Source organism: Microtus pennsylvanicus, chromosome 15, assembly GCF_037038515.1.
Source record: "Microtus pennsylvanicus isolate mMicPen1 chromosome 15, mMicPen1.hap1, whole genome shotgun sequence".
Lineage (NCBI taxonomy): Eukaryota > Metazoa > Chordata > Mammalia > Rodentia > Cricetidae > Microtus > Microtus pennsylvanicus.
Window position 1 is genome coordinate 37,008,324 of NC_134593.1, and position 26,957 is coordinate 37,035,280.

General features: G+C 44.6%; 1 protein-coding gene across 1 annotated transcript in view; it reads right to left on the bottom strand.

Annotated features, from left to right (window-relative positions):
* Positions 1–1,068: 1,068 nt before the first annotated feature.
* The window catches only part of Tnfsf11 (TNF superfamily member 11), a 33,076-nt gene continuing 7,187 nt past the window's right edge, over positions 1,069–26,957 (bottom strand). Inside the window, exons 2-5 of the mRNA XM_075949358.1 lie at positions 25,817–25,984; positions 8,573–8,618; positions 8,395–8,493; positions 1,069–2,583 (exon numbers count right to left, since the gene is read on the bottom strand). Coding sequence (XP_075805473.1) covers positions 2,162–2,583; positions 8,395–8,493; positions 8,573–8,618; positions 25,817–25,984 — 735 coding nt within the window. The 3' untranslated portion in view covers positions 1,069–2,161. The remainder of the gene's footprint in view (positions 2,584–8,394; positions 8,494–8,572; positions 8,619–25,816; positions 25,985–26,957) is intronic.

The following is a 26,957-nucleotide window of genomic DNA, read 5'->3' on the forward strand; positions in this document are numbered from 1 at the left end:
CGGAAGGCTGAGAACCACTGGTCTATGGTGTTCTCTTCCCATATTTATCACAACAGTTAGGAAGCAACTAACATGCTACCCCGGAGTAAAAATTACTAATGCATTCTGTATCCACACTGGAGGCTTCTGTGCCCTTTCCTATCCAATATTTCGTTTTAGGCTTTCTGTGATTCCCAAGATTTGGAATAGAAGCCCAGCGCTGGGAGACACACTGTTAGCCATGGTCAGTGCCTGATACTGTGCTTAGCATATCATTGGCGCCCAACAAATATGAAATGAACAAACTATATCCTGGGTAGCTAATGAGGCTGTGACAAGCTTCTGGGTCTGTGGAAGCTCCAGAAACTCAGCTGCTTGTAGAAATTCTTCCATAAGACAAGCTGCAGTCATCAGAATACATAACACCCAAGTATGTTATGTTTACTCAAACTCAGATATAAAATAGTAGGTGTATTCTGGCCAACACCATCAAGTCCCACCCTGATAGTTCTGTTGTTTAAAATTTATGATTTCTTCGTGGTAACCTCTGCCATTCTCTCCCCCATTCAATGTTGTCTCAATCATTAAAAAACATTTACCTGCAAATGACAAGTGCCTCAAATAATGGCTTCCCGTGCCTTCCCAAGTTGACTGTTTTCTTTTCTCTGCCCTTCCTGAGTAACCAGTGTGGTTTGGACAGCTCACGCACATAGATTTCCATGAGGAAATGTGTGCAGGACAAAGTGAGTCTCCTTTTACTGCAGTGCGGGAGAGCATGCCCAAGATGTTCCCCAAGTCAAAGCACCCTATTTTTCCCATGATGCAAGCAGGGCAAACCTCTCTTTTTTTAAGTGAGGAGCCTGCTTTCTCTCTGGCTACATCCTTGACTACAAATCCCTTGAAAATTATTTTTCAAACTCCAAGCTTGATTAATTTAATTGAATCTGTTCCTGGGTTTTAATTAAATCTGCCTTTCTCCCAGTAACCTTTGGAGAAAGATAGCAGCCACGTCGTCATATTGGAAAGGACAGGCTCGCAGAGTAAAACACACATGAAAGCGAAGGACAGAAATGAGTAGGCAGGGTTCATATAAATTTATTTTTGTACCAAAAAAATTAACATTCAGAGACAATGCTTTTATTGTACAGTATAATAAAATAACTTTCACTAAATTAAAAAGTGGATTGTTTTTTGCTGATAAACCGCAACACATTTTCTATTTAAAAAAAAGAAACAACATTTACAATTTGTAGCTCTTGTAGAGAAAGACACCTGTTCAATAATGACACAATACTCCTGACAGGTTTTAGTAGCCTGTTATGTATCCTTTCTTGGCTCTGTCAGCTCCTACAGTCAACTAGCTTCTAAATTTGAAAGGCACCTGGTGACCAACATCCTGCTTGCTATTCAAGGTATCCATTTTAATTTTTTTGTTTGCATAGGCTTGACAAGCCTGAAAACTCTATTAAATTAAGAAGAATGAAGAAATCAACTACATGGGATTGCCCGAAACAGTATCCTTCCCCTTAGCGACAAGTTCCCTCCGGGGAGTTACAAAGTGCAGCAGTTAAACACGTCCTGTACATTTAAACATTAAATATGTCAACAGTGAGGCATTTTTTAAATATTTTTGAATCAAATACTATAGCACAAATATAATTTACAATATTTTCCACAGAAAACATTACACCTGAAATATAACTTTAGATATTATATAAAAATACATATATTTTTCTCTCCTCGTTAGAAAAAAAAAAGTACTTATTTGCAGGTTCCAGCATGATGTAACAATTCAAGAGAACTTGACCCTTCAAATTACCATTTGTCTGCAATGAAATGATACCCTCTTAATGTTGAGGTTCTCAGTGGCACATGGCCAGGAGTTAGATCCAGAGACTATGACCTCTTCCACTTCATAAGCATCACTATACATCTTCCAGTCTGATTTAATTCTAGGATTTCATTACGAAATTATACAACCATTGAGTAACCACCAGGAGTCTAGCATCTCCTATTGACTTTACATAGGCATGGCCTGGCCAGGGTCAAGAGAGAAGACCACGAGTTTTGTACAATGTGGGCCGTGCCTCTTAGTAGTCTTACACACCTATATACATCTTCGACTTTTGGATATGCTTCCAAGCATCTAGGATATACATGCGAATGCTCCACAGAACGGATTTCACTCTATGTCTTGAACTTTGAAAGCCCCAAAGTAGGTCGCATCTTGATCCGGATCCAGCAGAGAGGGGTTGGACACCTGAACGCTGATTTCTTCCCCAGCTCGGAGCTTGAAAAACCCTCCAACGTTTATGGAGTAAAAGTGGAACTCAGAATTCCCTGACCAGTATTTGGTGCTTCCTCCCTTCATCAGGTTTTGATAATTTGGGATTTTGATACTGGTTTTAATGACATACACCATCAGCTGAAGATATTCGGAATCTAGGTCTCCCGATGTCTCGTGATGCCGGAAGCAAATGTTAGCGTACAGGTAATAGAAGCCATCTTGGTTAACCCTTAGCTTTCCGTTGCTTAACGTCATGTTGGAGATCTTGGCCCAGCCCCGATCGTGGTACCAAGAGGACAGACTGACTTTATGGGAACCTATAGAGGACAGAGGCACAAATTTAGAATCCACATCTTGGATTAAAAAAGAAAAAATTCCTCATTTTTTTTCCATAGGATAATAGGGTAGTGTTATATGCCAACACCACAGTCCTTATTCTAACATGGTAACTTACCTCTCATTTTCTATATGGGGATGGGTGCATTCAACTGAACTTAATGCTTTCTATCCTGTACACTGGAGGCACAAATCAAAGGTCCTCTATCTTTGCCCTTGAGGAAGCTACAGGATACGAGCAATGAGTGCAACATGGTTCAGAAAAGAAGCAAAGCTTAGAGGAGGTGCATAAAATTGCTGAGAGTTGGGGAGGGAGGGAGGAATGGAGGGAGGGAGGGAGGAAGAGAGGGAGGGAGGGAGGGAGGGAGGGAGGGAGGGAGGGAGGGAGGGAGGGAGGGAGGGAGGGAAGAAGAGAGGGAGGGAGGGAGAGGGAGGTGATTTCCACACAGAGGGGTCAAAACTGACTCCATGAAGATGCTACAATGCCTGGAAACATAAAAAGGAGAAGCCTGAGCCCCGTGGAGAGGAGCGGTTCCTTCCAGGGTGAAGAGGAGAATTAGCCAGAGTCAATTCAGATAGGAAAGAAATCAACTTGTACAGGAAGAGAATTTCCACCTGTCACATAATTTAACCTCCATTCATGGACAGGAGTCTGTAGAAGGATGTGAGAATCGGGTCAAAGAAGCTATGGGTAGGCCAATTCCATCTGAGTCATCATCTGTCTGTCTATCTATCTATCTATCTATCTATCTATCTATCTATCTATCTATCTATCTATCTACTATCTTCACCTTAGCCAGAGTCACACAGCTGAGAGTCTATCCCCAGAGAAGCCCAGACACAAAATGTCCTAGCTCCTCAACTTCATGCAATCCCACATCTACTACTGTTAAATCATCCCTGGTTCCATGTTTTCCTACAACCCCTTCTTGTTCAGAAATGAGGTGATAAGGGACGTCCATGCTATTGTTTCTGGAGAAGTCCACGTTCTGGAGAACATTGTAAATCAGCCATGTACCCAGTGTTTTTCATACTCCAGGTCTTTGATACACATTACCGGCTCTTTAAAAATTGGGGATACCCATAACAAATGAAATTATGCAATATGTGTACTTGTGTGGACAGTAATTATTCTACCAGAGAAAATGGTAACTGAGAGGGTAAGGGTTTACAGAAGCATGGGAAGAAGAAAAGGCCTGCTACGTGTTTGCCTTAGGCTGCCAGGGTTGTCTCAGGTCAGGAGGGTAAAGAAGCAGTGAGAAGTTTGCCATTTTTTCTTTAAAAAAAAAATCTATTTATGTTTCCTCTCCCTATCTATCTGCCCATCAGGAATCTAACTCCTGGTTCTGCAAGCCTATTTTTCCTTGAATCCAAAGTGTGGTGGGGGTGGGGGTGGTGGCTGTCAACACCATCAATGTGAAAACCACAGCTCTCATCTTTAAAAAAAAGTAAGGCATAGTTTACTCTGTAGCTATTTTGAGTAACCATGGCTCTCAGGTGATAATAAATAAGTAAAAAAAAAAAAAAAAAAAAAAAAGGTCGGAAACCACATCTTCCCTCCGAGGATTTTATAAAGAGTTGCAGCAAACTCACAGTGCCATCTCTCTGGAGCCAACAGGACAAACACAGTCAGCTGGTCTCAGACTAGGGGAACAGGGAAGAATTTGTTTCTGCAGCATAAAAACTTTGTTGGGTGTCATGCTGCCCACAGCTTGTTAGTATTGAGATGGTAAATGACAGAAATCAGTCAGGGAGCCCCAGAAAAGATAAGTATTACAAGGTCTTGCTCACGTGCAGAACCTACAAGATGCGTGCATGCGCTTGCACACACACACACACACACACACACACACAACCATGCAAATACAAGGGACACTATTTGGGATTGAATTTGACGGAAAGTGAATAAGGTCGAAATACAAGATATACTTGGACAAAAATGTTATTATGGTTTCAAAATTATGGTTTGCAACAATATACTTAAATAAATTTTTAAGAATAAAAAAAATAGGGGCTGGAGAGATGGCTTAGTGGTTCAGAGCACTGACTGTTTGTCCAGAGGACTCTGGTTAAATTCCCAGCACCCAGATGACAGCTCAAAACTGTCTGCAATTCAAATTCCAGGGGACCACACATCCATGACAAAACAGCAATGAATATAAAAATAAATAAAAAAGAATAAAATAAATAAGCACAGGGACTAACACTGAAGTCACCACCTCATGAGCTAGATTCCAAGTCATGAAAGTTGACAACTCTCTGGCTTGGTGGATCCAAGGAGATCTCTGTATTATTAATAATAATAATAATTATAGTAATAACAATAATAATACCACCTATACGATCTACCTTCCCACAGTAGCCTGAGTCCTGGAGGGACTTGAACACTTGTATCCTTCCCTAGAGAGTCGGATGATAAACCAGAGAATGATCTGTAGTCTTTTCGATGTGCCCTCTAAATCAAGCTACTGCAGAAATCAAACAGGAGATGGAAAAAGTGGTGGTGGTGGTGGGGATAAGGCAGTAGCCAATCTCCAGTGGGACAACCCATCATTAAATGATCAAGAAAACAAGGTTCCAGTTTCCAAAGAGGACAAACACCCAGCAAAATGCTACAGCCAGTCACCAGCCTCTGGGCACTGGACAGCAATCTTCCTTTGTTCCCACTGGAGGTCTTAACTCTGCTCTGGAGTCTAGTGCTCCAAGTACAAATACCACCCTAGGATCCCAAGAGAGTCAACATGAGACTGTCAAAGTCTGCTCAGTACATCATCAGAAAGGCTGACATGTTGACTCCTCCAGGCTGGTCCATGGCCACCTAATCCATGGGCAGAGCTTAGGAAATTAAAAATATTCCCATCTCAAGTTACTCCATTTTGTCTAGCTTCTTACCCAATTCCTACACTACACTTCCTTTCATTCGATCGTCACGTACAGGTTAAATTACTAAAGTGAGGTCTCTTCTTCCAACGGGCCCGCTCATGCTGGAGTTAGATAATGGTCAGGGAGGGCAAGAATGTAATACAAAATAGTGGGGAGAATAGATCGGAACCTTGACAGAGTACCATCCCTATAGTTCAGTGTGTCCAAAGCGACTCTATGCTATAATGTACTCTCTGCTTTTTCTACTCCATTCCTGTTCTCAAGTACCGATTCCTCCTGGTGATCAGACAAGAGGATACCCAACATGGTGCTTTCTATTTCTGCCTAAAATGAAGAATGACTCACTCTGTCCAAAATGAAGATTTTTTTTTTACCAAGTAGGTGGTCCCTGGGATGCTTACCACTGATGGTGGGGAAGATAAGAAGTGAGCATATAAAATATGATATTTTTATTCCATTGCCATTGCTGCCTGCTAGAAAGAGCAATGTTTGAGATCAGTGACAAGGGGACTGCCCAAAAGAAGCTGCAGAGATTCGTGATGTCAGCCAAGCTGAGCTTGGCGAGACAGAAGAGCTGGGAATATAGGAAGGTTCAAGTCAAAAATGGGTTGAGGAAGGGGAGCATATTGTTGGCGAAAAAAAAACCCAGTGGGGTGTTCAGAAGGCCCACAGGTGAGTGAGCGGCTAGAAAGCCAGACAGTGCAAACAAAGGACTCACCAGAAGAGAGCAGTGGGGGATAGATGGGAAAACAGCTAGGTGAAGGCCTTGGCAGCCAGGATTTCTATTGCTAACGAGGCCTGCTGAGGGCCTCTTACCCCAGCCTGGCTGACCTCTCCAGCTCTCTGCTGGGCTCAGAGCTGCTAGATGTTGGACCTGGCCGGACCTCAGCAAACATTTAGCCTGCCCAGCTTCCGCCCATGTCCTGACCCCGCCCCCAAAGACGCCCTAATACTTGCCTCGAGAAACTTTTGAAACTGCAGCACAGTCCACATAGGACAGATTCTGACGGACTGTGTACGAATAAATATATAGCAGCGCTCCAAAATAAAAACAGCAAGGGAAAGCCAAGTTCCTCGGAATCATTCAGTACCAGCCGGCATTGGGAGAACAATGGGTTAGAGGGGCTGTTGGCCCAACCGGAGCCGCTGACTCCATTTTCTTAAATGGAATCACAGAGCGGTTCGTTTCCCTGCACCCTAAAACCAAATAGCTGTCGGAACATAACCAGGAGCTCTGCCTGGAGTTTTGGCACCGGTTAAATTCTAGGTGCCTGCAGAGGAAGCTTTATAGCTAAAACACGCTCGCCGTTGCCAAGCCGACTTTGGCACACCATCGCAGGCAATATTTATCCTATGCCATTTAAAGTGAACTGAAAAGATAAATGTAGGGTACATTCACAGCACACGCAGCCCATGCACTGGTATTAATTTGATTGTCTTTGTGAGCATGCAAACTAGTTTTGCCACTCAGGGGAAATTAGCGTCGCTCCCCCACCAGGCACACACAGACAGAAAACTATGCGGATCAGAACATGCAGCCTCGAGAATCTCCTAACAGCTCAAGAGTTGGTTCCTCACCGTTTGTATCTTCAATCAGAACAACAACAACAACAAAATTCTCTCTATGGCCTATGCTAGGATAACGGCTCGAAATTATTTATTAAAAGATGGACTTTTATTACTTACAAGACTCTTAAAAAGTTAAACTCAAAAAAAGAAACAAAAATCCTACCTTAAGCCATTTGTAGAATAAAATGAAATTTGCATAATGGCTTAATCAAGCTCAAATAATAATTGTAAATCACATCCGGTGAGTGTAATAATATTCCTCCTTCTACCCAATATATATCATGTATAGCTTCCCCATAACGTGGATATTACTTCTATGACTTCTGTAGCTGAGGTACAGATTCCAGTACTGCGTACAAGGTCACAGACCCAAGCAGACATCAACCCTGGTCATCAGACACCAAATATATATATATATCAGACACCAAACATATATATATATATATATATATATATATATATATATATATATATGACATTTGCATTACTTCCTTCTGACAAAGCCACCCTACCACAGCTACCTTGCAGCCTGCTTCTAGGAAAATACCCAGCACTGGCCTGGGAGTTAAGTAGAGTGGAAAGTCAACTTCTAATCTCTTTACCACGGTGACCTTAAGCAAGCGACAAACTATGCAAAGCACCATCTCACTGGCTGCATGACCCGAATGGTAACTGCTACCTTGCATGAGGATGGGAAGGCACAGCAGAAGACCTAAGCCTAGGAGGTGCTCAGTATGGAGGATGCAGTAGCACTAACAGGATGCTATCACTCTCTCGGAAGAGAACGTTCACTGGGATCCTTGTCTTCCTTGCCTAGCCCGTGGTGAGTAGCCAGTGGATGCATTGAGGTAGCTACAGGCTTTTTGGGTCCTCATTTTCAAAAGTAACTGGGTCTCTGGCCTGTGAAACTAGATGTTTACCAGGGAGCGGGAGGAGGAGCATGAGCTGAAGCGACAGGCTATCTCAGCCTCCTGAAGACGGCTGTCGTGCCAAAGGAAAACTCTCTGGCTTGCTGAATGACGTCATCCACCAAGGAGGTCAGGATTGGGATGCCTTTGATACCAAGCATGAGTGAGTGAAAACACATGGCCACTGTGTTCCCGACCAGCAGGTATTTAAAAGAAACACCCACTTCCGTATCCGAAAATGAATACAGGGATGATGTGGACTGCGCATGATTGACAAGTAGGGGCCAATTGAACGGTTTGCCTCTTCCTTTCGGTTGAGAAGTCAAGACCCAAAAGTGTTAGTAACGGGCTAAGGGAAGGTTTGAGCATGTCCATGGGTTGAGGGCTGAAAAACTGAAATACATTTTCAGGCAGAGCGTAAATATAACTTACCCGTTGGGATGTTGGCAGCATTAATGGTGAGATGAGCAAAGGGCTGCATCTCCGACTTGCCCCGCTGAGCCAGATCGAACAATGAACCTTCCATCATAGCTGCGGATGACAGAACCAGGTGAGCTTAGAGATTACAGACCGTCCGGGACTTCAAACACTCATGCAAACTCGTGATTACCTGGAACTCCTGTGAAGCGCTGCGGCCCAACGATATGTTGTAATTCCTGAAATAAAAGAGAATTTTATCCATCAGCTCATTCTTTTTGTAAAGTAGTAAAAATACGTAGATTACCAGATGTACAATCAGCCAGGGTGTTTTACGATGTGGCAGCAAAGTCCCTGCATCTCGTAATCCTAGATTCTGAACCCCAAAAACACTTAAAAAGTCCAACACACACACACATACAGAGTCAAACAAACCTTTGGGGCAAGAAAAGAAAGCAAGAGACAAATTAGCTTATAAAACCAAATAATTGAGCATAATTTAAAAAATCTGTAACAGGTATACAAATGGAAATGAAGTAAGCCAGGAAAGTAACAAATACACAAAATGCATGACTCTCTTTGGTGCGCAGGGGGCCTCCTTTTGTGTAAGTCAGTAGTGAATTCCTACTATAATACAGAGGCTTAGCCCACAAGAAAGAGAAGGATGTCTGGTTCACTCAAAAAGTGATTTGTTCTTGTTGGTGGTGATGGTGTTTAAATCACAGTGTATTTAAAGAACTATATGAAGGTCTAAGAGCTTTTAGTATGTCAATAATTAACTTAAAATTCTGTTACAAACAAGTCTAGAAGCATAGGCCAGGAAAAGAATGAATGCAGGTAGATAGGTATCAGAAACTGCATATTTAACTTGAGCTCCCAGAATGAAGTCTCTAGCAAGTGACCACATGTTCACCCGATTCAGACATTAGCTAACGTGAAATGTCCCATAAGGGAGAGCAGGTCAAAGCTCTAGCTTTCGCCTTGGTTCAAATCTTAAAGAGCAGCCTACTGGGAAGGTCAGATGAGATAAGGCAGGTGAGTCTCCAGCCACGTGCCCAGTAAAGTCAGATACCCAGATGCTATCAGCGCAGGACAGTGTCCTCGTTCCCTTGCTAGAACAACAGTCCTGCTGACCACCCACCCCTCCACCTCATCTAAAGGACAGGCCATGGAATGAGAGATCTCCCTATCCAGAGAGGCTTTCAGCTATACAGTAAGGCCATCAAGTGGACACTCAGAATAACACAAGCTCAACCCTTAGCAATGAGAAGCCACCTGGAGATAACATTAGTTCTTCCTTATTCTTCTCTTCACCTTCAGTGCCCTCAAAGGAGGGAAGGATCTAGTCTGTTGTTCATAACTCTTGGAGAATCCACAGAGGTTATATAAGGTCAGCCTCTGCCCTGGCCTACACTTGGGTCCTTGTACAGCCTGAAGTTCACTGTACGGAATTTTAAGCAGATGGTGGTCCCTTGCATTGAACAATGTGATGGCTCTCGGTCATCTTTCTGTCCCTCCCCACTTCTGCTGACCTCCAGTCTCACAGGTCTCTTTTCAGGATTCTCAATGGTGTCCCAATTTCTGGAATCTCCTGGTTTGGCTCACATGACATTCACACTGCAGATTATGTGTATATATATATATATATATATATACACATATACATGTGTATATCATATATATCATATACATGTATATGATTGTGTATATATAGTTACATATATAAAAATTATGCATGTGATTATGTGTACAACCATATACTTAATCATATATAGTATACTTTAATAACTACATATATTCTTATGCATTTATATATACATATGGTACCTCATTATACATTGTGACTTTATATGTTTATATATATAGTGTCTCTATATCCATTATGTATATCTACACATAGATATCACATACACATACTGCATCTTTACCTGATTAGAATAGGCATCTTAGAGACAGAGTTGTATTCTGAGGCTTACAGCCACGCCCACATTGTCCCCCAGCTCTAACCTGCACCACTGGCAGGAGAGCAGATGTGTACCATGTCCTTACAGAGCTCTTCCCTGACTTTCTACACACACAGACTCATCGTGGAGGAAAAGCAAGGAAAATGTCACTGTGGCCAGTGCAGTTGCTCTCAAAGCTGAGAATGGTGTGAACCGACCTCCAGGAGGGCAAGCGTGTACCAACTGCAGGATCATGCCTTCTGAGTCTGAGATGCAGGGGCTCTATGCTGGATTCTCGAATTTGAATTGCTAAGAGACAAGCAGCTGCTAGAGCCTCTGCTACTGAGATTGACAAATCCCCTTTGCAAGGATTTCTGCATGGACAAATGAGGAATTAGCTCAAAGACTGAGACCCAGGCCAAAGCAGCAGACTGAAGCCCCTGATGAAATGGGCAGGGCCGTCTTTCTCCCTCTCCGCTGGGAATGCACTCTCCTTGCCCGTTTCATCAGCGGCTTCTAGGTCAGAGCTGCCACAGATCCATTTAGTTACAAGAAAATTCAATAAATAGCACCTCTCAGAAGCACTTTCAATGCCTGCTGTCAGGGGAAAAAAGGGTTCATATCCCAGGATGAATTAGACCTCTCGTTAGAGACCCAGGAGGTAATGCTTTTGTATTATTTTGCTAGAGTATCCAAGAATTGCAGTTCCTCTCAAAAATTCAGTAAGGACGTTTCAATACCAAAAAGGGATCTTATGATGAATCTGTGACCTCAGGTCACACACAAAAAACCCTGTAGCATGTATGTCTCTGCCCCAATCTTCTGAGCCTGAAAGTAATTGCTATTTATTGTCAATCGTAAACATACCAGCCCAAGTCTATAATTTTAAGCTGTCTTTGAGCATTAAGACTATAAAAAGATACATACATACATACATACATTCTTAGCTGAAGGATACCTGCCATGCAACCATAAAGATCTGCGCTAGATTCCTAGAACCCATGTTTAGTTTGTTTATCTGTTTGTTTGAAAAAAGAACCAGGAATAAGACATGGGTGCACCTTGTTATCCCAGCACTCAGTAGGTAATAAATACCAGCACTCACAAACAGGTCCTTGGAACTCTCTGGCCAGTCAATCTAGCCCAACCATGATTCTCCAGGCCAATGAGAGAGCCTGTACTCATAAACCAAGGTGGACTACTTCTGAAGAACAAAACCCTCATATGGTCTCTGGCCCCTACACACACACACAAGTGCACCCTTACACACGCATGTGCGTGTGTGGATGTGTATGAGTATAGATACTCATACAAATTTCTTGTAGGTAGAACTCAATTGTATTCCAGTGTGTGTGTGGGGGTGGGTGCAATTGCAATTTGGGGTTATCCTAGCCTTATTCACAGCCACTGGTCTCATATCAACTTGATATTTTTCAAAAGATGCTCCAAGGGGGTTTCTGCTATCCAGCCGGTGTTGAGAAATGTGATTGCTAGATCAGTGTCCCCATGAATCGTTGGGGGGAAATGCCCGCGTTCATTCAGAGGTATCCTCTCACAAGGTACCTGCCTATCCCACGTCATAAAGCAGAGATAAGTTCTTACACTTCCAGTCAGCCAAGTTTCCCCATTATCATTTTTGAATTATCCTAGAATCATATAATACACACCTTAGAGCAGAAGCCTGGACAGTTTCTAGAGTGTGGGGCCCAGCAAAGCCCTTCCCTTGATCAGGAGCCACACTCTAGTCATCTTACAAGAGAACCTAATTTTCTGCCTGACTCCCTAACTTAGAAGATCAGCAGCTTGGCTTCCCAGAATACAGCTACCTGCAATACACAGAGAGAAACACACACATGCACAGACACACACACATACATACATACATACATAGGCATACACACACACACACACATGCATAGACATACCTACTCATACACACACACACACACACACACACGACCCTTGGTTCCCATAAACTACCCAGGACAACAAGAATCTTACCTATGAGAGTTAATAAGAAACTTCACAAATGAATGAGCTTATTTTGGGGCAAACTGTAACAAGTAGTCTTTTCAAAAAAATGTATTCATTTTTAGGTAAGCATACTTTAGGCCTAAATTATAATAACTTCCTTTAACAGAACAAGAAACGGGAACAAAACAGAAAGAAAGCAGGCAGCCAAAGAAATTGCAGCCAAGGCTAAAGAAACCTTCAGACACAGTGCCACCTAGTGGACATTGCCTCAAATTGACGTCCCCTGGACCACCACAGGCAGGCTTTCAGGTTTTCAAGTTGGAAATGACCAAGTTTCATAGGAGTGCTATCTCTCGAAATAGATTGCATTAATTTTTCATATTTTCTGTCAGAGTACATATTCATAGATAAGAAAACAACCAATTCTGTTTCTTTTTCTTTCTTTCTTAATTACAACTGAGCTTAAGTCATAGGAAAAAAAATGTTTAGATTTCACAATCTCTCCTCTGGGGAGCAAAGCACACAAAAGATCAATTGATTGTGTAACTGTGGTCTTCACTATGGCCTCCATTCAACTCCTCTTAAACGGGACGTCCAAGAAGTGCAGGTCCCAGGAGTGTAATAGGGAAACAACCCCAACTAGGACTCAGATCCCTTCAGACCCCCACGTGGCTTTTTAAATGATTTAGGAATTTTTTCTTTTGCAAACTCAGGGAAAAGCTGCTTTTCTTGAGAAGTCAGAACTACTTAGGGGAGGCCACACTGAATAAGAATAAATACAGACTCTGAGTTATATTTTAAAGTCCTTAACTGGATATAGGAGTTTTGCTCCACACAATTTACCCAATTTCTTTTTCTTTTTTTTTTAAAATTGATTATATTGAGCTACACGTTTTTCTCTGCTTCCCTCCCTTCCCCTCCCCTCCCCTTCAACCCTCTCCCCATGCTACTAATTTATTGAGGAGATCTTGTCCTTCTCTACTTCCCATATAGATTAGATCCGTGTAAGTCTCTCTTAGGATCCTCATTGTTGTCTAGGTTCTCTGGGATTATAATTTGTAGGCTGGTTTTCTTTGTTTTATGTTTAAAAGCCACTTATGAGTGAATATTTATGATAATTGTCTTTCTGGGTTACCTCACTCAATATGCTGTTTCCTAGCTCCATCCATTTGCCTGCAAATTTCAAGATGTCATGTTTTTTTCTGCTGTGTAGTACTCCACTGTGTAAGGGTACCACATTTTCCTTATCTATTCTTCAGTCGAGGGGCATTTAGGTTGTTTCCAGGTTCTGGCTATGACAAACAATGCTGCTATGAGCATAGTTGAGCACATGCCCTTGTGACATGATTGAGCATCCTTTGGGTATATACCCAAAAGTGGTATTACTGGATCTTGAGGAAGGTTGTTTCCTAATTTTCTGAGAAACCACCACACTGATGTCCAAAAGGGCTGTACCAGCTTGCACTCCCACCAGCAATGCAGGTTAAGTGCACCTTTGTAAACTATGCTACATAGCTGCTAAAAACAAGACCCTGAGTATATGTGATTAAATTGGTCTTATGTTTGTTTGACTTCAATTTTGTTTTCATCCTTCTAAATGTGTGTGTGTGTGTGTCCCCTGACTAAGAGAATTCCCAGCGGTATAGGTTCCATGTAAAGGTCAAGTTGCTGGAGTCTGCGTTTATCAGTCTGAAATCTCACCCGTACTGTGATATGAATCACGTGATCTATGCGAAACCTGTCAATCAAATCACAGAAGAAACAATTTGCACAGCCAGATGCTCCAGACACTCCTGGCACCCGTCAGTAGCAAAGGCCTCAGGTGGCTGCCTCCCTCCGCAATACCACAGCAGCTGCAGGGACATCTGGCTGGTTGAGCAAGGATTTAACACCCCGCTTGCCAGATATAATACAGGGTTCATACACTTGTTAACATATGTAATGCAGTCATTTTAACATCTTAATGACACCCTTCATGCAATCCTTCTCTGACCTAGTTACAAGAATAGGGCATTTATCAGCCAGTTAGTACATGAATGCCACACTCAGGTTGTTGCTGAAAATGAATAGCCCATTTCCCAGTCCTGCAGGGAAGTCCTGGGGACTCACACATGGTAAATGCCTCAGAAATCCCATCTCCTCCTCTCCAAGCTAGCACTACCGCCTTCAGTCTCCCATCCCTTCTCCTTGGGAAGACAGCAATTGCTTCCCTACCTCTTCTCCCTGTCTTTGTGCCTCGAACTGATGCTGGCTTCTGAAATGAGCATCTTAGAGGCAAGGGGAGTTTGTCCCTCCTTTCCCTGAAATCGCTTGGTGACTTCAGGAACACGTGCAGTCCTACAGTTTACGAGGCTCTACATGACTGAGCCTCTGTGATGTTGCAAGATTTAAAGAAATAAATAATTAGGTCCATATCCAAAGTTCCTGGACCACTACTCCTAAAATCCCTGGGATTTTTTTTTTTTTACTGTAATTCCTAAACCTTTCTCAACAGGGTCTATTTATATCAACAAGATAACTCCGAGGATGGGAGCTGGTTGCCAGAGCAACCAAGTACACGATTAGGAGATTGGAGTTTTGTAAGGCATCCAGTTGTCCTTCTACATCTTAAGACTTAGAAACTGCTTCGGGTGAGGGGAACTGGACCACTTGCCATTTGAAGTCTTTCGGGCTTAGAGAAAACAGTAGCTAGTCACTGAGCTGCCTGCTGGCTTCACAGTTCCTCCTCCTGCACTGAGTCTGGGTGCCACCTCCTTCCCCAAGGATGCTGGCAGCGCCAGAGGTAGGGTGATGTGGAGCGTCTTCTGATGGTGCTATGTGCCAGAACCTGGTTCACATTCATGGGCACCTTTGCCACCTGCTGCTCCTTGGCCAGAAGGTCCTAATGACCCCTGCAGTGGCTCATCTTTAGCCACAGAGCTGTCACCTTCAGGCAATCTTCCCAGGCACAGAAAGAGTAACTACCACTGTACTATACAACCCCTCTCAGCTTCCCCCATCCAAACGCTAAAGCTCACACCCAGAGAGAGAAGCATTACTAGATGTCCTGACGACAGTCCAGGGTCCTTAGGTGGACTCAGTGGTGACAGTTCAAGTATATCCCAAAGTCAAGAGCTTTAGTGCAGATTTCTGTCTGAGCAGGCACACAAAGGGAGATGCCCCTCCCTGCAGCTTCCTTAGGCAGAGCCCCCAACACAGGCTTCCCCCGCCTGCCTTCGTCAAAGCACTGGGAAAGCACTCAGAATGGAGGCAACTCTTCCCTGTCCCCACGGAGGATGGAAGTCCAAAAGGGGTCCAGCAGGGGGGGGCACAAGAAGAGAGGAGAGCAAAGGCAGAAGGGTGTCTAACCCCCCGCGGATCCCAAGGGCCAGACCTCCACCTGCTCATTGAGCAATTGTCACAGAAATCTTTGAAAGTTCCTCATGAAGAACTTGGCCATGATGGCCACTTGGGTACCATTTCTTCCAGGAGTGGAAGAGATGCGTCTACAACCGCTAATGCACGCTCCTCATCAAGGGGCTGAGGAGCTACGTGTCCTTGTTTTCATAAAGCAGAGCGATGCTTTCCCTGGAAGGGCAATAGGTATTCTGGGAATAGAAAATTAGTTTTTATTGTTTAACCTTCATGGTTTAAAAGAGGAAGCTTCTGCTATAGCTAAAGGTCCCCTTGGGCTTTGATAAAGAAGCCTTATGACAGCAGCATTAGTCTTCATGAAAAGCCCAACTTTAAAACATCTTCTACTACGCTACTCATTAAAAATGAGTATGCAGGGGCTCGGCAGAGGAGCGCAGTGTGACTCTCCGCTGCTCTGCTCGCTGTGGCAAGAATGCCAGCCTTCCACAGGCAGAGCTTTCCATGTCCCCAAGACCCACCACTTCAGAAGAAGATGGCTTTCACAGTCTCTCAGAAGTGCTCCTGGTGCCCTAGGAATAAGTCAGGGCAGCCTAGGTGTCAGGACAGCCACTGTAGACAGGCAAGGATGGGAAGAGAAGGACAAGCCATAAAAAAAGGGCCCCTAAGCGGCTCATGCCCCTCAAAACCTGGAACTCCTACAGTCTTGTGGGTTTACAGCAAGAGTGACTAGCCACCTGTACTAACTACTGACTCGGCACAGGCTAGAGTCATTGGGAAGATGGGAGCCTCAATTAAGAAAATGTCTCCATAAGATCATGCTGTAGGCAAGCCTGTAAGGCATCTCTTAATTAGATTAATTGATTGATGGGGGAGGCCCAACCTATTGTGGGTCCACCATCCCTAGCTGGTTGGTTCTCAGTTCTATAAGAAAGCTGCCTGAACAAGACATGAGAAGCAAGCTGGTAATCGGCACTCCTCCGTGGCTTCTGCATCAGTTCCTGCCTCCAGGTTGTTGCCCTGTTTGAGTTCCTACCCTGACTTCCTCTGATGATGAACAATGATATGGAAGTGTCAGCTAAATAACCCCTTTCCTCCCCATTTTCTTTTTGTCATGGTGTTTCATCACAGCAGTAGCAACCCACACATGACACATAATGCAGGCGTAGGTACGGGTCATTCATTAAACGTGCGCTTTAGTGTGTCTGTCACTGGGGACAGAAATCAAAGTCACAGGACCCTGAAAGCTCCCCTAAGGTAAGCTTGGGTGCATGTAGCCGGTGCTCAGAGGATAAGCCTCATGTGTACTCAAGAGGGCCTCCTAACTCCGCAGGCAGATGGGCGAGCGCAAGCGGGAGCCTCTTTTGGGAAATGCCTGCACTGCATTTTGAGAAACAACTAGAAAACAACTAGACAAAAACGGGTCTGAAATGTTCAGAGAGTACACGCAAGAACCTAATTCATCCATCTATCAAGGAGAATCCTGCTTGAATGTTTTATGAGGAGGTAGAGGTCACAGCATGAAGGTCAGGGGAAGAGCTGGGGTAAAAGCTTAAGAACATCCTCAGGTTTCCAGCTTGGTGTGCTGGAGATGACAGGGACAGCAGACCCGAGGAGCAGCTGCTATGGGCAGAAGGAGCATTCCAGACCCGAGGAGTAGCTGCAAGGGGCAGAAGGAGCATTCCAGACCCGAGGAGTAGCTGCAAGGGGCAGAAGGAGCATTCCAGACCCGAGGAGTAGCTGCAAGGGGCAGAAGGAGCATTCCAGACCTGAGGAGTAGCTGCAATGGGCAGAAGGGGCATTCCCTGTTCTGCAAGTTTGACTCTCAGCATTTTAAATTAGTAATTTTACCCCAGCTACCACAGTGATCACCACTTGACCAAGATCAAGGATTGGATCAGCATCTTAGTGACCAGGGCGTTTCCTAGAATGGATTTTCTCCCGACCTTGACCTTCAGGTTCATCAGTCACTGGACATCAGATCATCTCTGATCTTGACAACTCTCGCCAGCTTCTACACCACCTTCTCCAGACAACAGCCATCATCCTCTCTCTCATAGTCAGTTCATTTTTTTTCCGGTTTTTCGAGACAGGGTTTCTCTGTGGCTTTGGAGCCTGTCCTGGAACTAGCTCTGTAGACCAGGCTGGCCTCGAACTCACAGAGATCCGCCTGCCTCTGCCTCCCGAGTGCTGGGATTAAAGGCGTGCGCCACCACCGCCCGGCTCATAATCAGTTCATTTAAAAATAAATGTCAAAAACAGCTGTTCTGTCTAACAGTAGCCCTTAGCACTTGGTTGGCCTGGAGACATCACAGGGGACACCTTTGTGGCTATCACATCAGAACCTCTAGTCAAGGATCTGGGAACTCTTAAAAATAAACAAAATTAAGGACCCCAAGTTCATTGAAGACGTAGCTAGATTGGAAAACACTGCCCTGGGACTTGTCCTCTCCTCCCCTCCACAGGTTGCCACTCTCTCTCTGCACGCACAAGGCAGCTTGCCCCTTTAACAACACAAGCTCACTAAATGTCTGAAGTCCATCATGTCTGCCCCCTCTCAGGTATATCCTCCTAACTCTGTCTCTTTCAAGACCCCATTCAAAATATCTTCCTTTCCATCCTGGGGTATTCATAGCATGGATGAAAGCCTCTGCCATCACTTGCTGGTTAGTTCCCCACTGCCATCCTCCTGGCTCCCGCCTACTGTGCAGGGGCTTTCCTGAGATTAAGTAGCCTGCCTTCGGTCTTCTGTTGAGCAAAAGGCAGTAGATGGTGTTGTGGTTTAAATGAGAATGTCTTCCATGGGGTTGAGTATTTGAACTCTTGAAGGCAGTTTGTGGAGGTCTAGAGGGGTCAGTCTTGCTAGAGGACGTATGTCACTGGGGATGGACTTGAAGGTCTCCAAGCCTCCTGCCATTCCCAGTGTGTGTTCTCCCTCCCTCTCTTTCTCTCTCCCTCTCCACTGCCCCCCTCTATTTTGTGCTTTTAGTCACAATTTGAACTCTCAGCATCCAGTCCTTGCTATCACGCCTTCTGTGTGCTGCTATGCTTCCCTGACATGAGGAGGCTCTTATCTCCCTGGAACCTTAAGCCCAAACAGACCCTTCCTTCTGTAAATTGCCTTAGTCATGATATTTCATCACAGCAACAGAAAGAGTCACTAACACAGATGGCCTTGGCTCTGCAGGACATCTCTGTGGATTTTACTCCGGAGTTCCCATAAAGATCGCTTTTATACACGCTAAATATGATTGAGGTTGATTGCAATTCCCAAAACTACTATGGCCAAGGGAGATGGAATCCTGCTGGAAAACCACCACATGACTAACATCGCGACTTGAAACACCAGTGACCCACACTCAAGTTCCCTTCTGTGTTTATGAGAAACTCTCTTAGGATACATACTCCTGCACACAAAGGCACAAAGGCAAAAAGACAGTAAATGGGGTCTGAATTCTCCCCTTGATCTTTCTCTGGGAACTCGAAAGCCTAAGAGAAATAATGTCTACATAACAACTCCAAAGGGTCCAGCAGACACAACCTCTTTAAATTTTCACTGATAATTTACTTCAGTTAAAATTTAGAGAGAGGTGTCTGTTTGTTTGTTTGTTTTGTTTTGGCTTTGACTGTCCTGGAATTCACTAGCCTATAAACCAGGCTGCCCTCAAACTCACTGAGATCCACCTGCCTCGGTCTCCTAAATGCTCGGACTAAAGGCGTGTGCACAACCCTGGTGAGACTTTTTTTTTTTTTAATTATCAACACTGAAATTCAAGAAATCAGAGTTCCATGAGGAAAAAAGAATGCAATCACTCAACATGACGAACATTCTGGTTTTGAGTAAATGCTCCTGAATCCATAAAATCTAGCCAAAAATGGAAAGTAACAATCAAAATTGTAGACCTGTATGTATAAATGGACCTGCAACACCTCCTTATTGGGTGAACGTTGTTAAATCTCCTTTTCAGCCTCTCTCCCATGCTCTCTCTAGGTACCTAAGTATAAACTTCAGAAAAATAAAATCCTGACCACCAAAACTTTTCGGGTTTGTGTTAATTCTTGCTCCATATATGTTAATATCTATGTGGGTGTATATGGGAGGGTATTGGGGTGCTGTGTATAATGAGTCCACTTTCCTTCATATCCAGAACTAACGTGTGTCAGAGACTGCCAACGGTACCTCTCTCTCCTCCTTGGTGGTTCTGGGCAGTCTCTTCTTCAAGCATTGCCTGCAAATGTCTAGCCAGCAGGCTGCTATTAATACAGAAGTTATCACTCCTGTGTAGGGCCATCGTTTTTTCTGTTACCCTCTCCATATCTAAACACGACAGGCCACCCTGGACACAGGGAGGATACAGACACATCTGACTATCTCAGGATAACAAAGGTATGGCAGTAATGAGTTCCTTATCCGACTTCTCCAGTAAGGCATTAGGGCAGTGGTCCTCAACCTTCCTAATGCTGCGACCCTTTAATAGAGTTCCTCATGCTGTGGTGAACCCCAACCATAAAATTAGTTTCTTTTCTTTTTATTTTTGAGACAGGGTTTCTCCGTAGCTTTTGGTTCCTGTCCTGGAACTAGCTCTTGTAGACCAGGCTGGCCTCAAACTCACAGAGATCCGCCTGCCTCTGCCTCCCGAGTGCTGGGATTAAAGGCATGCACCACCACCGCCAGGCATTTTTTTTCTTTTTGTTTTTCATAAAAATTATTTTATTGCTACTTTACATCTGTAATTTTACTACTGAATTGTAATATAAACATCTGATATGCAGGATATCTGATATGTGACCCCCCCAAGGAGTCACGGTCCACAGGTTGGAAACCACTGCATTGGAGGATCAGATGTCTGTAAAGAAGATAACTTGCTGTTTGTCATTGCTGTCCTTGGGTTGGCTCGTGTTTGCTTATGTCTAGATTTATTTGATGTGTGTGAGCGTTTTGCCTGCATGAATGTATGTGTACCACATGCGTGCAGTGTCCACAAAAGTCAGACGAGAACATCAGGTGTTACAGATGATTGGGACCCAAAATATGAGTTCTGGGAACTGAACCCAGGTCCTCTGCAAGGGTAGCAAAAGTGCTCATAACCACGGAGCAATTGCTGTTCCCATCACTGGATTTTCATACTTGGGCATGGAATTAGAGGTTTAGCACAAGGGCACTTAGATAGGAAACCAGAGTCAAGTTTCCAGGATACATTCTAGGTCTCCATCTCCAGGGTGATCAGCCTGTAGAAAAGCAAGCACACCCACGGGACACGGGAATGAAGTGAGAAGTCTAGCGAGAGACACCACCTCAGAGCTGTGCCAGTTTTGATGATGCCATCTGTGATGGCACTGAGGTGATATTATCCACAGCTGCCATTCATGACAACCAAACACAAGTCTGAGAAACCAGATGAGAAAGGACCATCCTCATCAAATTCCTGAATGGCTTTAGAAATTGGTTGATGTCCCATTTTACTCGAGAATCTTAGTTTACAGAGTTCAATAGGTGACCCACCGTTCACTGGTTCTTTGTTCCTTCCCCAGATAGTAATAAGAATGTTTGGTGTGGTACATTCAAGAGCCGACTAGAGTCCTTGGCCTGGGGAAGCTTACAGCTTTGTTCCGCAGTCTATAGACATTTCTTACTGTTCAGATTTATGAGGGCTTTTTCTGTTGTTTTTGCTTGCTTACTTGTTTGAGCTAATGTAGGAGACTGCTCACGGTACACTCACAACGATCTCTTTTTCCCTGGTGGTTCTAGGCAGCCCCTTCCTCAAGAGTTATAGGCAAATAGCAGCTCTGGAAGCTACTGGAGCCTCCCATGCAAGAGATCTTACACTAGGGGACACTGAGATGCTGAGCTACCTTAGTCCCAGTCCCAGACATTTTCAGGCAAATTACGAGTACGTGCATGTGTGTGTGTGTGGTGTGTGTGTGTGTGTGAGAGAGAGAGAGAGACAGACAGACAGACCGAGAAACAGAGAGACAGAGGTATACCATATGACCACATGACTACCTCTTTTTGGTCATTCCACTTTTTTTTCTTAATTTTATTTTTAAGATAGGTCTCTCACTGCCCTGGTATTCACCACATATGCCAGGTTGACTCACAGCAAGCCCCTGGGATCTGCTTGTCTCTTCTTCCACTGTGTGGGAATTACAAGGACTGGATTTTTATTATCTTATATGGAGAGGTGTTTTGCCTGTATTATGTGTGTACACCACATGTATGTCCGGTGGTCAGGGAGGCCAGAAGAAGCTGTCGGATCACCTGAAACTGGAATCACAGATGTCAGGGAATCGAACCTGGCTCCTCTGGAAGAACAGCAAGTGCTCTTAGCGCTGAGCCTTCTCTCCAGCCTCCCTCCACCCCTGGCTTTTCTAAATGCTTGTTCTAGAAATTCGACTCAGGTCTTCCGAGCACTTTGCTAACACAGCCATCTCCCCGGCCCTATTAGGGAAAAAAATTAATGTTCTCAAATAAGACATTTGTTTACATAGCTATTAAATAAATGCAGTCTTGTAAATTGCGTACATTAAAAATATTTGTATTTCAGGTTTGCAGAGATGGCTCAGTGGGAGAACTGATTGATGAGCAAGCATGAAGGCCTGAGTTAGGACCACTAGACCCACATGAAAGCCAGGCATGGCAATGCCCATCTATAACCCCGGTGCTTGGGAGAAGAGCCGGGCAGACCCTGGAGGTGCATGAACCAGCCAGTCTCATCCAACGAGCAAGCTCCACATTCTATGAGATACTCCATCTCAAAAACATAAGTGGAGCACAATAGAGAAACATACTTGATGTCAACCTCTGGCCTCTATATGCACAAGCAGGGGTTAGTCCCCTTCTCACACACACACACACACACACACACACACACATGCATGTGCGCACACACGCTCACGCCCACAGGCACACACATACACACAATTTGAAATATAGCTTTTAAAAGCTAATATGTAAAACAAATACAGGGACAGGAGAGATGGCTCAGCAATTAAGAACACTGACTACCCTTCCAGAGGACACAAGTTCAATTCCCGGCACGCACACAGTTGCTCATAACTCCAGTTCCAAGGGATCTGGCTCCTTCCTCTGGCTTCCAAAAGCACCAGGCACACATGTGGTACACAGACATGCATGAAGGCAAAACACCCATATGGATTAAATAAATAAACAAATAAAGCAACCATAAGCCCTCTTGCTTCTTCCTACCCCCCTCAAGGAGCACAGGATACCTCTTTGCAGACAGACAGCAAGGTGACATCTATTGGTTTCTTCCTTTGATATCATTCATCTAAATACTTTAACAGGCAAATTTGAAACAATTTTTATATTTAAAAAAAGGTCCCAGTGTGAAATCAACAACCTGGCACACTGAAGGTAGGTGGAGTCACAGCCCTGAGGGCTCAGAATATTTACTCGATCCATAAACAGATGTCTATCCATGGAGCCCAGACAGAAGGTCGGGGGTGAGCATCCTCCCTGCCTTCCACAGCAGTCCTGGGTAAGCCCTGAACTCACCACTCTGCCCAAGCCTGGTTAGCTAGGCAGAGCCCGGGAAGGCTGCCAAAACTGAAAACAGGCATCGATTTACACATCAGACACCACACTGGACCACTGTTTTTTTTATTGTCAGAGACTGTTATGATAGACTTTATAAATTGCGGTTGGTAGAGCTGGACCAGTAGGAGGCTTTCGGAGTTCTGTGCTAACGGGGGAAAGGGGCCAAGAAAACCTAGCCACAAACAAAAAAGGAGGGAAAAACAAGATTACTTGTCTGACCACAATGAGCTGGGTAAACACCACTTTCTGCACGCCTATAATGTGATGTTGCACTCATGTCTGGTATGTGTTACCACTGCCTGGGCTGATCTCTCAGTACTGATTGCAACTATATACACGACTTATTTTATGGCTTCACTCAGTATCTGTTAGCAAAGTTAAGATGCAAACCTACTTCCAGAATGCCTGCCACACCCAGCCGATTTTTGGTGTTGCCAAGACAAAAATCAGAAATCTGATTACTCGGCAAATATTGCCGACGTCACAATTCCAATGCTTTTCATCAAAGGGTAATACATTTGCTAAACCGTCCATTTGCCTAGGATAAAAGAGTAAATTCGCGGGTCTAAGAGGCATGGCAAGATGCCTGGGCCCACAGCTGCACCGTATGGATGTTGGTTAACGGTAATGATAAGGTTTGGGAAACACTCATCTCCTTCCTACAGATCGGGCCTAGGAAGAGCGAGGCTCGCCCACCTCCAGCACACACTGGGGACTCCCATAATGTGTGTATTATACTAACGTACACCGGCTCACTGTAACAGTTCGTTGAGCTTTTAAAAGGCTTTTAACAAATAGTCCACGGTTTTCTAAAATGTAAAATCCTATGGCATAGGGCATAAAACACAACGTTGGTGAAATAAAGCCCCACTCCTCTTGAGAACCATGATTGCCCGTTAATACAAAAGACTAGGCTCTCTTTCTCCTTCCCTCCTTCCCTTCCTCTCGTAGGGAGTGTCTCACGATGTCGCTCAGGCTAACCTTCAGCTCACAATCCCCCTGCCTCCGTTTGGGATGACTGACATGAGCCGCTGTACCTGGCAACCATGCGCCTTTAATGCAAGCAGCTGATTCTTCTCGTCTGGTCTTCGTCCTAGTCACCCACATTCTGAACTTGAACCCAGAGCCTCGGCCATACTAAGCATGCTCCATGCCGCCACTAAGCTCCACCAACACCACCACCCCACCCCACCCCACCCCCACCGGCCAAGAAAGACTGTTAACTTTTTAACAAGGGTAAAATTTTTCTTCCCTTAACCAAACTGTGTTCACTCATTTAAAGTAATTTCATACTGTGTTAATATACATATATTCCCGAAGACAGGAATAGCGGCTATAAGCAACACGCCTTCTTATGCTTTCTCCGGTGTCATCGATTTTGGTGCTTGTGGGACACTCGGTTTGAGTGAATCGTCTCTGAAATTCACGTGCAGGTAGAATTGGTGGCAGCCACATTAGCCCGCTACTCTCTTAGTGAGGTGACGCGACGAAGCAAGCTGAAAGTTACCACCAACTTCAATTTCATAAAATACAGCAAAGTCTCACCTCGGAAGTGTTATATTTACCTTAATTAGTGTTACAGCTTACTCTTTCCACCTGCATGTTTAGCCGACACACTTTTAGGGCTACGCTCTCCCTCCGGAGAACTAAGCTAGAACCGGACCAGCAAATTACTGAATCTTAACAAACCCAAGGCCCAAAGCCTTGAGAATGCCAGGGCTGTTCCGAGATAATGAGACAACGCTAGAAGGAGAGAACTGGAAGCTGGGAGGGCTCGCGGATGGGGCTCACAGGCAGACACTCAGCATTTAGCGCTGAATTCCCACCCAGTTTCTAACCGAGTCAGTAAGTGCATTAATTCCGAAGCCACAGAATTCCCGGGTGGCTCTACTCAGGGAAACCTGACAGGTTTGGGTTCCTCAGCTGAGGCTGAGAGCACAGCTGTCTCCAGTCTTCGATATTCTCATCTCTTATTGCCCAGCTCTCCCAGAAAATAAGAAAGGAGACACCCGATTTCCACCTCCCCCACCTCATCTCCTGCTCTGCACGCCTCCCTCTCACCACACCTGACAGCCAAGGGCCAGTTACATGGTTCCTCATGGGAGCCCAGGCCACAATCCTGCAGAAACAAATGAGGAAAGGGCCACCAGAGAGTCCCCCAAACCTAGAACATGGTTTTTAGATCAAGGATTCAAACTAACAAAGGGATCACCAACCAACAGTCGTCGACTTGATTCTCCTTCCAGGTGTGCGTTCAAATCCCTCCTCTTGAAAAGAAAAGACAGAGCCAGGCAGTGGTGGCACACACCAGAGGCAGAGGCGGGCAGATCTCTGTGAGTTCAAGGCCCTCCTGGTCTACAGAGTGAGTTCCAGGACAGCCAGGGCTACACAGTAAAGCCCTGTCTTGAAAAAAAATCAAAAAGCAAAACACGAGAAAGAAAGGAAAGAAACTGACCCCCACCAATTTCAAAAGACATCTCTTGAAGACAGCCTCATCGGCTCTTTTACCACTTACTAAAGAACAGCGCCAACAGTGTGTCTCAAGCCTCACTCTCCAGCTACTACAGTGTCAACAAGAACCCTCGGCAGAGCGACCGCGGTGTGGACTGACCTTTTGCACGGCCCCGTGGAAGGCCTGTTTCATCCTCCTGCAGGACTCGGACAGGGCATCTGTGTCGTCGCTCTCCATAGTTGAGTCCTGTAAGCCTGTGTTCTCATGGAGTCTGAGAATCCTATAAATGCAGCGAGTGCCGTCTTCCGATATTCTGTGAGGATCCATCTGGGGGCGGGGAGGATATTAAAGTCATTACAGTTAATAAAAGGGCGACGCTTAGAATTTTCTATCCCTCAGTGATAGATAACAAATAAAATTACCCTCTAGTTGATGAGAACGTTTTTGCTGTTGTTATGTATAAGTGTATACACACGCATGTCTATGCACAAGTGGGGGCCAGGAGTTGATACTGGACTTCTTACTCTGTCATACTCCACTTTAAGTGTTTGAGATGGGGTCTGTCGATGAACCTAAAGCTCACCCTTTAGCTAGACTGGCGAGCCAGAACCTTAGCAGCCTCCCGTCTCCAGTTCCCATCACTGGGACTTGGACGGCAAGTATTCTATTGACTGATCCATCTCCCTTGCCCTGTAGATGGCAATCATCCATAATACACAATGTCATAGATACGTAATAGATGTGCGTGTGTGTGATTCATGGGGAATGAACTTCTTCGTGGGCAGAAGAGGCATCGAGGATCTCATATGTGATGCAAGCAGGTAAGACTTGTCAAGTTAGAGAGGTAGTTCACAATTATAATCTAAGGACTTGAGAAGCTGATGAAGAAGGATCAGTGTCTAGGGAAAGCCTGGGCTATATAGTGATTTCCAGGCCAGCCTTGGCTACATTGTAAGGCTCTGCCTCCTAAATAAGATAAATAAGACACATGCTGCATTTAGATGAAGCCGCGTGGAGATGAAGGCCACTCGGAGATCCAAAGGAGGCAAAGCTTTGAAGTTTTGAAGCCAGGAGTTTGACTTCTCTTTCAGATGAATATCTATTTACCCAGTACTTCCCATCCTGGGTCTTACAAACACAAACACGTAAGGGCAGTGTCTGTCTTCACATTGCGGTGGAGAGGGGTACTTGTGCAGGTCATATGGGCAAGCGCTTGGAAATGCTAAAATATAAGGACTGTCTCATCCAAAAAATCCCCATGGAGTGACTAGCCAAACACAAGTTTATAAAAGGTTCCCGT